Genomic DNA, 13,428 nt, shown 5'->3' on the forward strand with positions numbered 1-13,428 from the left:
TAGCCCTTGTAATGCATTTGAAGGAATTGTCATTTACTAGTCATCGTTAAAGTATAATTAAAGGCAAAACTTTAAATAGAGCAGAAGGGAAATAGAACCCGTCAGTTTTTATTGCGGTCTGTGCCCCCCTTAAGGAGATTCACCCTCTCTATTTGTCCTGTTTACCATTATCATTTAAAAAGGAAAAGTAAAGAAAATCCCAAATTTTGGGTTGTTACCAGATAAGTAATAGAGGGGAAATATTCCAATGGGGATGCTAGTTCTGGTGACCTGGAGGTTGCCAAGAGTTTCCTTTAATTTGCAGGGATTTCCTCTCACTTCTTGTTTGGCTATGAGACGGACAGTGAAGAGAAATCCCCAAAATAGGAAACAAATTTAACACTGGTATAACCCTATCTTGCTCTATCCAAAATAAAAAATAAATAAAAAAGTGTTGCCTTTAGTTCTACTTTGAGCTATTCAATTCATTCTACACTGACTTACCCAGCTGAGGAACATCCATCTCAATGCCATTCCCAAATAAAGGAGTCTTTAACCAGTAAGCGGTGTCTTGTTCCTCTGGTGATGTGGGCGACCCTTGCAGCATGCCCCCCAAACAGCATCCAATCAACAGTGTAACAGTTCGTTCCAAATCCACGAGCCAGACCCAAGACTGAGCTGGAGCAGGCAACAATACTCCTGCAGGATCCACTTGTTCTGGTCCACCTGTATAAGAGAAACAGGTGGACGGAAATCAAACAAAAAAACCTTATGTATCAGAAGTGCCTATTTTCTACATAACTGCTAAATTTTTCAAAAAAATATTTTCAGCTCATTATAGATACAAAATATCCAAACCAAGCTGCCCGATTCATCTAACAAACTTAGTAGATAGTTTTAACCCAACAAGATCAACATCTTCACAATCCTGTAAAGCCAATTATTAAGACCCCCACTGCCCCTCATTTACCATGAAGAGGCCACTGTAATTCCTGATCTTCCAAAAGAGCAGCTGCAGGTAATAGTCTATTGAGACGATCCAGTGGTGGAAGCAGGTCCAGTAGATAACTGAGAAGAGGTCTGGACACAGACACTGGCAGTAACAACAAGGCGTTTATCAGCTGACAAAGCATACTGCCTGCTGCAGATACATAGATCACATCTGTATAGAGAAAAAAAAAAAAAAGTAGAATATATGTAGCCAGGTACACAAATGGATTAAAAAGGTAGTAACATATGTGACAAATATAGGGAAAACATAAATTAAATTAAGGTATAGTAATAAAATAAGGGATAATGGAATTCTGTGCGTTGACATTTTGCGCAACAATACTAGCTCCCTCCAACTTCATACACCTAAAGTAACACATACCACGCAGTTTCTCTCCCACACTCCCATTGCACGGACTTTCCCTCAGCAGGGTAACAGAACGCGAGTAGATGTCTGTGGCATGAGGCAGGAGGAGCTGGAGGTGTTTGTGAAGCAACGCCACACTGCTGGAGTTCTGCAAACAGAGCACAGCACCATTATTTCACAAGAAATATTTAACTTTCATTTCTGCACATGATAGATATGAAAACATTTTTCCTTGTAGTTGCACAGGAAACTGTAGTTACCCAAAGACTATAGAAATGAAAGTGGCATTTTCTCTTCCTTATAACCCCTTTGTGCACCTATAAGCTCTTTGTTTTTAAAGGACCACCTAAGGAGGCAAGACATAGTTGTTCTATGCGCATTTTACATAGTAAAAGTCAAATATTCAGAATTTGATTGGTGGCCACGGTTATTTACAGGCAGCTCTGCTGACAGACAAAATGTCAGAAAACAGTGTCTTAAGCTATATACACACACTGATTGAAAATCGGCCAGTTCAGTAGGGACTTCCCTGTCTGACAGAAATCGATCAGCAGATCAACTTTTATTCAACAGGACTGCCAGAAAACTTTAATTCAATCAGCCGCTGCAGCACTGATCTGTGCAGTCCGACAGCAGAGAGCCTACCGACTGTACAAAGAAAAAATTATATATGCGTATATAGTCGGCTTCCACCCTCCAACTGTTACCACTGTGGAATTCCTTTTGTGCTGAAATGTGTATGTATTATACATGTAGTGCAAGTATGTTTTCTATTTCTCCGAGCAAGATATTTGGTAAGAGAAGGTTAAAAAAAAAAAAAAATATTATATATATATATATTTATTTGTAAGTGTGCCCTCAGATAGATCACACATTACACCCGAATCTCTCTTTACCTGCCTTTGTGATGCTAGAAAATGTCTCACTACAGATTCTAAGCCTTTACTCTAAACAGTAAAGTTTTTCTTTTTTATTCTTGAAGTATAAGAAACTATTTAAAACCCACAAAAAACATTATATATATTTTTTAAGGCAGACAACCTGGAGACAAACATTTTTTTTTTTTATGTCACACAATATTAGCACAATGGGTAATCGATCGCAAAATGTCTGAATTTCAATTAAAAATACACTAAAGTTAACTTTAGGGCACACAACCACAATACAGTGCCTTGAAAAAGTATCCATACCCCTTGAAATTTTCCACAATTTGTCATGTTACAACCAAAAACATAAATGTATTTTATTGGGATTTTATGTGATAGACCAACACATTGTGGCATATGAAATTGTGAAGTGGAAGGAAAATGATAAATGGTTTTCTAAATTTTTTACAAATAAATATGTGAAAAGTGTGGCGTACATTTGTATTCAGCCCCCCATGTCAATACTTTTGTAGAACCACCTTTCGCTGCAATTACAGCTGCAAATCTTTTTGGGGATGTCTCTACGAGTTTTGCACATCTACAGAGTGACATTTTTGCCCATTCTTCTTTGCTAAATAGCTCAAGCTCTGTCAGATTGGATGAAGAGCATCTGTGAACAGTAATTTTCAAGTCTTGCCACAGATTCTCAATTGGATTTAGGTCTGGACTGTGACTGGGCCATTCTAAACAGCTGAATATGCTTTGATCTAAACCATTCCATTGTAGCTCTGGCTGTATGTTTGGGGTCGTTGTCCTGCTGGAAGGTGAAACTCTGCCCCAGTCTCAAGTCTTTTGCAGATTCTAACAGGTTTTCTTCTAAGATTGCCCTGTATTTGGCCCTACCCAACTTCCCATCAACTCTGACCAGCTTCCTCGTCACTGCTGAAGAAAAACATCCCCACAACATGATGTTGCCACCACCATGGGATGGTGTGTTCAGGGTGATGTGCAGTGTTAATTTTCCGCCACACATAGCGTTTTGCTTTTAGGCCAAAAAGTTCAATTTTGGTCTCATCTGACCAGAGCACCTTCTTCCACATGTTTGCTGTGTTCCCCACATGGCTTCCTGCAAACTGCAAATGGAACGTCTTAAGGCTTTCTTCTTGCCACTCTTCCATAAAGGCCAGACTTGTGGAGTGCATGACTAATAGTTGTCCTGTGGACAGATTCTCCCATCTGAGTCGAGGATCTCTGCAGCTCCTCTAGAGTTACCATGGGCCTCTCGGCTGCTTCGCCAATTAATGCTCTTCTTGCCCAGCCTGTCAGTTTAGGTGGACGGCCATGGACTGAACAGTGCTCCCTGAGATGTTTAACCCTTGGGATATTTTTTTAGAACCTAACCCCACTTTTCCACAACTTTATCTGTGACCTGTCTGGTGTGTTCCTTGGCCTTATTGATACAGTTTATGCACCAAGGTTCGCTAACAAACCTCTGAGGGAGTCACAGAACAGCTGTATTTACACTGAGATTAAATTGCACACAGATGGACTCTATTTACTAATTAGGGGACTTTTGAAGGCAATTGGTTCCACTAGATTTTAGTTCGGGGTATTAGAGTAAAGGGGGCTGAATACAAATGCATGCCACACTTCTCACATTTATTTTTTAACATTTTGAAAACCATTTAACTTTCCTTCCACTTCACAATTATCTACCACTTTGTGTTGGTCTATCACATAAAAATCCCAATAAAATAAGTTTACGTTTTTGGCTGTAACATGACAAAATGTGGAAGATGTTAATACTTTTTCAAGGCACTGTATATTACCCAATTTTTAGTAAAATATAAGGTGAGGTTGCATTAAGTAAGTAGATCCCAAACATGTCAAACCTTAAAATTGCGTGCACCAGTGAATCAGAAACAAAACTTTGGTACACTACATTTTTCATAGGTGACATTTTAGAAGCTCTTACAAGCCATCAGTTTAGAGTTGACTGTAAATAACAGGCCCAAAATGATTGCTCTCACTCCAGTGCGCACAGTGGTATGTAACGTGTAGCACAATCGACATTTATATGTGTAAGCGCCCCAGACGCATGTGTATGTGGTGGGCTTAAAAATTAACTGGACGGGGAGGGGTTAAGGGCTTGGGTGTAACTGTCCTACTTTATTTTTGATCACATAGGGAACAAGAAGTCCCCTGTGCAATGCTTTTTTTTGGTGAAAAGTTCTCTTTAAATCAGACTCTTTTAAAACTCCCATGTCTCCCTTACCCTCCAATGAACTTAATGGCATACACCATTCAGGTCTCGGGTTGGCCAATGGGAACACAGAGCCCAAGAAACATGGTGAGGGTGCATGGGTCTGCTGTAGCAGCCAGGAGTGTGTGTAACCAACCCCCCCCCCCCCACCAGCACTGCTACGGAAGACGTATGCCATATGCTAGTGGTAGCAAAAAGATTACTAGAAACAGAGAAGATAGGAGGAAGACAGATACAGTAGTTTACCATGTGTGCTCCCTTTTTGTTTTTTAAACACTTAATTCATCTATCTGCTGAAAGGTGCTCTATGTACCACACTGTTTTGGTTTAAGTGATGTTCTTTGTCCTAAGAATGTGTGCGTCATAAAACAAAATATATTAATCCTAATAATATAAAATCTATACACAGTATATAAACAAAGCATCTAATGCTGTCAAGAAGATAAAAAAAAAAAAAATCAACTTATTTGCCTTCCCCTTTGATTTCTAAGGAAAGCAAAACAACATAAGCCACTGCGCTTAGCTGTGATACATACCTCGCTTATATTGTTTGTGTGGCAATATGCCAGCAACTGTTTCTGCAAGGAGCATAGCAACTCATGGAGATGAGCTGGCTGGCTGTTCTCTGCGGAAGATGATCCTACAATAAATTTATCACTGTTCTTTTCCAACTCTCCAAAAGCTTGATCCTAAAAGAGAATACATAATTAGACCTTAGACCTTACAAAAGGGAACAGTATCAAAGTTTAGGGGAAAGATGTGATATAAAAAAATAAAAAAAGAAAAAGAAAAAAAAATCTCACTGAATATTGCAGATAAAACTGCTTTAATAAAATACTATCAATAGTATATTAAAGACATTTTATATGCAATATCCAGTGCACTTTTTTTTTCCTGCTGATTTTTGGCCTTTGAAGTTAAATAATAGAGCTTGCAAGGGTTTTCAGAGTTGCCTGGCACCAGTGAAGCATTGAGCATTTGAAGATTGTAAAACGTGACATGGCATCAAACTGAATGTTTTTAGCAGCTTATTCTAACTCATATGCCCAGTGAAAGGAATGCTCTAGTATGCAGCACCTATATCTTTATACCTCCTCCCATAGCTGTTGTGCAGCTTTCTGCTCTAGGTTTTGATATTTTCTACGCTAAAACTAGACAAAAAATCAGTCACAACCATTCAATGATTGTTGGGAAGAGGGAAGAGTTAGGTGCAGCCAGTATGTCACTGTAGCATCGCCCATTGCCACATATTGACACTTTACAGACATTATACCTATATATGTGAATACACACAGCTTTGCCTAAATGTGAATGGCACAAGGCAGTAAACTGGTTGGAGACAGGCCAGCCTTTGCCAGGACCCTGCAATCTGCTCATACGTGCATACAATACCTTTCTAGGAAAAATTTATTCAGATGTATGCTCATATGTGCGTATTTGTGCACAGATGCACGTATTTGCGTGCAACGCCGCAAAATACCGACCAGTTAAAAATAATAATAATAATAATAATTTACTGTGTGTACAGGCACATTGTAAACAATAGGCTTCATTTTAGATCTGTAAAAAAACAAAAATAAATCTGTACTGAGCTTTTCCAAGCTGCAGTGTGCAAGAGGCCTTAAGATTTAGCAAGACTATGCAATATGGAAGAAAAACCTAAAAAACGACCAATTTGTATCAATGCTGGCAGGCCCTTAAGGCTACGTTCACACTTGTGTGGGTGGTTCCCGCTGCAGGTCCGCAACGGTTCCACTGGCCACAAACACCCACACAGGAGATTTGTGGGAGTACCATTAATCCGCATGGCACCCCCACGCACTGGAAAAAGCAGCTCAGTTTCCCTACACTGGAATCCACACTGCACAGGCTATGTTTTAAAAATGGAGCAGGGACCTTTTCCTTTGTGCCCGCTCGCAGAGCTGCACAAGTGTAAACTTAGCCTTATAGTTGATGGTATATGATGCAATCTCGTTGTTGCGTTTATAGTCTGCTTTACACGAGTATGCCATTTCTGCTCTAACTGAGAGACAATATAACTAAATAACATAACACACACTTTCTCTGAGGGTTAAAACTGTATAGGTATACTAACATAAGAGCTGAGATTCAGATTCTAACAAATACATATCCCTGCCTGGTTCTCTTCAGAGCACTGCTGGCTGCCCTGGCTTTTATACATACAGAAGTATATCACATTAAATCTCAGAAAAATAATCAGAATGTTACCCCCAACAAAAAAACAAAAAACAATACTTAAAAGGCAGTGGGTAACCCTAATTGCTAGCAAATACGTGGCTCGCATTTCTTTAAAGCCTTGAGTGGCCAATCAGATGTTATCATTGGCAGGGTACTCCCTGATTGCTACGGGTGCCAGCAGCTGTAAGAATACAATAATCTGCAGGGGACTGCATGAATGGGGGAATTTATTAATTTTTATTATTTTTTCTTCATTCAGCCTGCATGGCTGAACAAGAGAAATTGAAGCCTGTATGGCTAGTGTAATGCTGGCCATACACTATATAAAAAAAAAAAGGGTCTAACCCATTTTCGAAAAAAACGAACATTCAGCCGCAAGAGCAAACGATAGTGCCATCAAGTAATGACCAATAAATCGTTCAGTGGACATAAATGAATCAATTTTTGGTTTGTTTTTTACATATACATAGTGCAGACGGTTCGGACGGGAAACACATTAACCTTTAAATTTATAGTTTGTTTGGCAGGAAATTTACAAACTTGTCTGTTTTTTTGACTCAAAAACATCCCAATTATCGATTTTGTGCCCATTAACTGGCTGAAAAACGAACAAACTGTCTAAATGACCAAATTTCAGCCGATTTTTCATATAGTTTATGGCCAGCATAAGTCTATAGCAATAAAATGAACACGTGCTTAGGGTGACTTTAGTGAACCCATAAACAGATAAACTAGATTCCAGCTGTGCGGTCTCACCGTGTAGAAGCCCAGGTTTCTCAGAAGCGTCTTCATCAGGATCTCTGCAAGGTGAGTGTCTGGATGACTGTTCTGAGAGTTGGGGTCAGAACTGGAGCAATAGGAGAGAGGCAGAGAGGAGCTGTCTGAGGAGTCGGAAGGAGAGCTGTATCCCAGCAAGGATGCCACATGTGTGTGATCCTGAAGGCTTGTCAGAATGATGTCCAGCTGCATCCTCTGCAATAATATCATCTTAGAACTCCCATACAAAACAACTTTTTGATTCATTACAAATAGTTTATCTATTCACTGACTTATGCAAGGTACATTCCAATCCCTAAATCAAACACGGAGTCTCAAGACACTGATAAATGAATTAAATCAGCACTGGGTGCTTTATTGGCATCTCTAAGTAGAATGCCTACTTTGGATAGACAACATACCTGTGCTCTAAATATAGTCCAGTTCATTCATCAGCTAAATGTCTATTTAATCTTGGGAATTACTGACATGTGTTTGATATAACCCATGTCATCATTTGGACATATGATCACTTTAAATTAGAACCAAAAGGCACATTTGTTGTTCATTTTGGATACTTTAAGGGAAGGTTATAATCCTGGTCAGGTTTTTGCCACTTGTGTTCCATTGGGGAGATTTCCCTTCACTTCCTGTGCCACAGTCACAACAGAAAGGAAGAGGAAATTCCTCGGAGGGAATCCCTGACCGTCACCATAACTAGTGAGCCTACTGGAACACTGGGGATTTCTCCTCTATTCTTGTTCTGGTGATAACCCCAAATTTGGGATTTTTTTCCCTTTCACTCACAGCTATAATGGTAAAACAGGACACAGATAGTGAATATCAAAACAGCAATAAAAAACTGACAGGTGTACTAACCCCTTAGCCTTTAGTTATACTTTAAGCCCAGGTTCACACTGCCCCCGATTTCAAAGCCGGACCCCAGCAAGACTTGCATGTGGATGCTTTAACAGAAGTCAATGCAAGTCGTACCAAAGTCAGACCTTTTTCTAAGTTGGAGCGACTCAAGTCACAACGATTGGAATGGTTACATTGCACAGAATGGAATCCAAATGGGGTCTGACTTCTGGCGCGTCAAGCGCTCCAAAGTCAGAGCGATTGTCTCATCAGTGTGAACTGGGCCTAAGCCCTTGTTAAAAAGGGAACAGCACAACCCACAAGCCTTGGCAGCAAAGTTAACACTGCCTTGCATCTTGCAGGCCAAGCAAACATCAAAGCTGAACATTATTGTGATATATGTAAAATGAAAAAAAAAAAAAAAAACGCAAACTTCCCGGCTCATTGTTAACAGTCTGTGATACGAAGGCCCAAAAAAAAAAAAAAAATACATACAAAAAGCTAGGGGACCGTTAAACAAAATTAGTGACACTATTTGTGTCACTGAAAATCCACGTAAAGTTCAGGTAAATACCAGTTCTTAATAAAAATTTACAATAAAACATTTGCACAAGGATTATTGGTCCCTCTAATTATTTCTTCAGCTTGGCTAACATTTACTAAGATTTAAGTATTTCCCAAATCAGTACCGAAGTCTCAGCAACAGCGAATGCTTTGTAAAAATATCCCCATCTCAAACCATGTAGTAAAATCATTCATTTTTTTATTACAAATGTCAACCAAGTACTTTAAGACACATGAAAGGACAATTCTTCACAATTGTCATATCACAATTTTAATGTTACAATGACCCTGAAAAAAAAATGCAGGCATCTAGCTTGTTACCTCTCAACTTTCATCTAAACATAGGAATACCTGCAACCTTCACCCATGTAGGTTTACAGCATAACAGTTTACTCATTATCAGTCCACTTCTCATCTAGTGAGCATAGATGGTGGCTGTGTTCTCAATGCACTTCACTGTCAGTTTCCTCAGGAAAGCAAAGCAAGACAAAGTAAAAATAAGGGTACAGTGCCTTTAAAAAGTATTCATACCCCTTGAAATTTTCCACATTTTGTCATGTTACAACCAAAAACGTAAATGCATTACATTGGAATTGTAGGATATAGATCAACACAAAATGGCACATTGTGAAGCAGAAGGAAAATTATAAATGGTTTTCAACATTTTTTACAAATAAAATACGTGAAAAGTGTGGTGTGCATTTGTATTCAGCCCCAGAGGCAATATTTTGTAGAACCAACTTTAACAGCAATACAGATGCAAGTCTTTTTGGGGATGTCTCTACCAGCTTTGCACATCTATAGAATGACATTTTTGCCCATTCTTTGCCAAACAGCTCAAGAGCTCTGTCAGACTTAATGGAGAGCATATGTGAACAGAAATTTTCAAGTCTTGACACAGATTCTCAATTGGATTTAGGTCTGGCTTTTGACTTGGCCATCGATTTTGATCTAAACCATTCCATTACAGCTCTGGCTATGTTTAGGGTTATTGTCCTGTTGGAAGGGTAACCTTCAGAATAGCTGTATTTATACTGAGATTAAATTACACACAGGTAGACTATTTACTAGTTAGATGACTTCTGAAGGCAATTGGTTCCACTAGCTTTTAGTTACGGGGTATCAGAGTAAAGGGGGCTGAAACCAAATGCACGCCTCACGTTTCAGATATTTATTTGTAAAAAAAATTGAAAACGATTAATCATTTTCCTTCCACTTCACAATAATGTGCCACTTTGCGTTGGTCTATCACATAAAATCCCAATAAAATACATTTATGTTTTTGGTTGCAACATAACAAAATGTAGAAAATTTCCATGGGGTATGAATACTTTTTCAAGGCACTGTAAATAACGTAGCCCAAAGGAACCAAAACTGCATGCCTATATAACAGTATGGACACTCAATATGTGTGGGGCCATCAGGAGGAAGGATTGAGCACAACATCCAAGTTCTTGAAAGATCTATAAATCTACGGGTCTGTAAATTCTGACCTTATATATTCATTTACATTTTCTGTTATCCTCCTATAGTATACTACTTCATATCCTTGACCTGATACTTCAACTCATTCACAATAAATGACACTGGCTCCAGTGGGCGTTTCCATTATTAGGGACGAGGTTGACTACAGACTATGAAGTCAGGGAGTGAGGGTCCTCTGTCCAAAAGGAACATGCCCTATGGCTCTGTTCCCTGAGAGCCTGTATAATGCATGTTTTGTTTTCTACACACTGGTAGCTAAATCACATGAGTAAAGCCTGGTACACGGCTCTTTTTTTTACGTTCAACTCACACGGACCGAATGTCGGACAGTTTTTATTGAACCGGACGATGTGTCCTGACATTCGGGCCACGTGTACTAGGCATAAGGCTTATTACAAAAAACGCCCACATATGGAAGGTTACCTGCACTGTTGGAGAGACATGAGAACAGATTTGGAAAGTACTGGGGTACTCCTCTTTGCTACTGCTGCTTCCTGCATAAACAATTTTACATTGTTTACCTCAGAAAAATGTACATACCTGGCCCTTGGAAAGACTTTCCCATCTATCAGGTCCCTGGGGCAAGAGAGAATGTAATAACTCCATTCTTTCCCGCAGAGGCGGCAGCAGCATGGTAGCTCCCACTGACAGAGTCTCAATTACAACCTGTAGGTAAAGAGGCCAAGGTAAGTGCTTTGCAATATCACATATTCTAGAATCACCATACTGGAAAGGGAAGATCCCCCATTGTTTTTGTAACAAATTATACTTTTTTAGCATGCTAAACAGACTGCAGGGATCCTGATGACCGTGGCCGGTTCCTGTGACCCATGGAGACGATTTGAATAATGGTCATTTATTACATCACCCCATATAAAGCAAGTGACATAATCAACAATTGTCAGTCTCTATAATCACAAAATTGTATTTACAGCAGAGCTACAGTAGGTTAAAAGGGACGTATAGAAATGGCATATAAAACATTTGTATTGCATCTTGTCTGATTGAAAACTCACTTAACATATTTATAATTATTTAAACAGAAAGTCAGAGAGATGTAAACAAACATCACCTCTTGAATCTCATCTGGTACACTTGCATCCATTAGGCGAAAAAGCAAATTTCGTAGAGGGCCAGCTTGGCGTCCTAAGATGCTGGTAGCAACTCCTCCTGCTAAAGCCAGGGCTAGATGGTTGGACAGCATCTTTAAGCACAACTTTAGGAAGTTATGATGTTCCCTTTAAGAGATAACATGTACACACAAATACAAGTTATTTTATGTGAAGAGAATGCAAACCAGAACAGGCAATAAAAAGGACAAAACAATTTTCCTAGTTTGAACTTTTTTAAAGTACAACTGTGGCTAGGATAGACATTTAAATATTTTACACATTTATAACAAGCTACAAAGGAGCTTTAAAAAAAAAAAAACATCACTTACCCCCTGTAGCTGAAAGCACTGTGGAGCAATTCATTCTCAAAGTTTGTAGCAGAAGCAATGAATTGGTCTAATCCAGGTCAGCTCATCCAGCTCCACCTTCCAGTAATGACTTGGCAGTCGTCTAAATCTTTAAAGCGTAATTTATTGGGCCTTATAAGCATTTAGGCATTATATGCTAGTATGCAGAGCATCTTAGCACATTATAGTAGACTCTCCTGGCAAGCCATCCCCTCAAATGCAGCATTGTAAGCGCTCCTGTTGGTCACGGGCACTGCCATCTTTTCCCAGTCGTCCTTCTGGGTTCAAATTCTTCAACTGCGATGTCACTTCCATGCATGCGCACAGGAGTTACATCATTACAGCACAGAGCTCAGTGTACATAAATGTTGACAGACAGGGAGAAGTGCTTATGATAGAAGAGACCAATAGGGTCTCTTCTGCCATCAATATCCTGTTTTTGTTGTTGTTTTTTTGGTATAATTGCACTTTAATATGAACACAAAGCAGGGGCTCAGGAATGGTAAATAGGGTGAGCTGACTTGAGTGAAGGGGTTGGTTTTAAAGTTAATTTACAGTTTGATAGGAATATGTAAATACTAGAATGTTCACAGTCTAGCAACAACAAAAAATGAACAAATATTTATTAAAAAAATAAAAAAAGGTTGCATATCAGCTCTTCATAAGACAGCAATTCAAATGATACCTGGATGATGGGAAGGGAGGAGGGGGGACATCACTATTGATTTTTTCACAGTATCGTTCCAGGAAAGATCGGAGATGGAAAAAGGTGCTTTCCTCTAGATCCACACAGTAGGGGCGATGCCAAGCAACCACTTGTCTGAAAAAGTCAGTAACATTAATACAATTGCATATTACAGTGTGTCACTACAGTCTGGCAGCGCAATAACAGACCACTTTTATGGGAAAAAAATTGCAGATTGCACTTTCATTCAAATAAAAATAAGCTAACTTTCTATGCACACTTGATTTTAAATGCCAAATGGTAGGAGTACTAGTAAAGAAGATATACTGTAGGTAGCAAATGGAGAAATTAAAAAAAATTGCTGAATTAAAGATTTCAAAATGCAAGTGTTTTAAAAATGATCCAGACCCAATACCTGGCAACCATTTACATTGTGTACTCGTGGACCTAATACTATATTTTCTGACCTCCGCTATGTGCAATTGGGAATCTTCACGGATGCCTACTGGCTGCCTGATTATACTTGCCTTTTAGATTTTATCTGTTTTATACACCATACATGCACAAACAATATTAGCCCACAGCTGAACTCTGGGGAAAACAAAAATCCTCCTTTGCAGCAGGGCTGCCCTTGTATGCAAGCGTTAAATGTTAATTTATATAATCTGGTACCAGAAAAAAAGGCTTTTACTTGAATACATGGTACATGAATTTGACAGGTACCGGCCCACACTTCCGTTATGGTCACCTAGGCGACCGGAAGCAGAAGCTCATCCTCCCAAAGTCTTCTGGGAGACACGACAGGTCCTAGAAGACTTTGGGGCCAGTCGCAGATCACAGCCCTGCTTGCGCATCTGCAGTGGGCACCCAGCTGTGATGCGGTCACAGCCGGGTGCCCATAGTAGAGATGCCGGTGGCACGGAGGAATAACACGGCCTTGGTGAGTACACTGCTGGA

At 39.5% G+C, this 13,428-nt stretch overlaps 1 protein-coding gene across 9 annotated transcripts in view; it reads right to left on the reverse strand.

Annotated features, from left to right (window-relative positions):
• Positions 1–13,428, reverse strand: part of HERC1 (HECT and RLD domain containing E3 ubiquitin protein ligase family member 1) — a 230,383-nt gene that overhangs the window by 120,478 nt on the left and 96,477 nt on the right. For all 9 annotated transcript variants that reach the window (XM_077471309.1, XM_077471313.1, XM_077471314.1 and 6 more), the window contains exons 12-19: positions 12,472–12,606; positions 11,400–11,565; positions 10,868–10,993; positions 7,421–7,636; positions 5,002–5,154; positions 1,352–1,484; positions 950–1,141; positions 484–705 (exon numbers count right to left, since the gene is read on the reverse strand). In XM_077471309.1, the coding sequence (XP_077327435.1) occupies positions 484–705; positions 950–1,141; positions 1,352–1,484; positions 5,002–5,154; positions 7,421–7,636; positions 10,868–10,993; positions 11,400–11,565; positions 12,472–12,606 (1,343 nt within the window). The remainder of the gene's footprint in view (positions 1–483; positions 706–949; positions 1,142–1,351; positions 1,485–5,001; positions 5,155–7,420; positions 7,637–10,867; positions 10,994–11,399; positions 11,566–12,471; positions 12,607–13,428) is intronic.

Source organism: Lithobates pipiens, unplaced genomic scaffold, assembly GCF_037356315.1.
Source record: "Lithobates pipiens isolate NorthernLeopardFrog02 unplaced genomic scaffold, aLitPip1_a1.2 Scaffold_8, whole genome shotgun sequence".
Taxonomy (NCBI): Eukaryota; Metazoa; Chordata; class Amphibia; order Anura; family Ranidae; genus Lithobates; species Lithobates pipiens.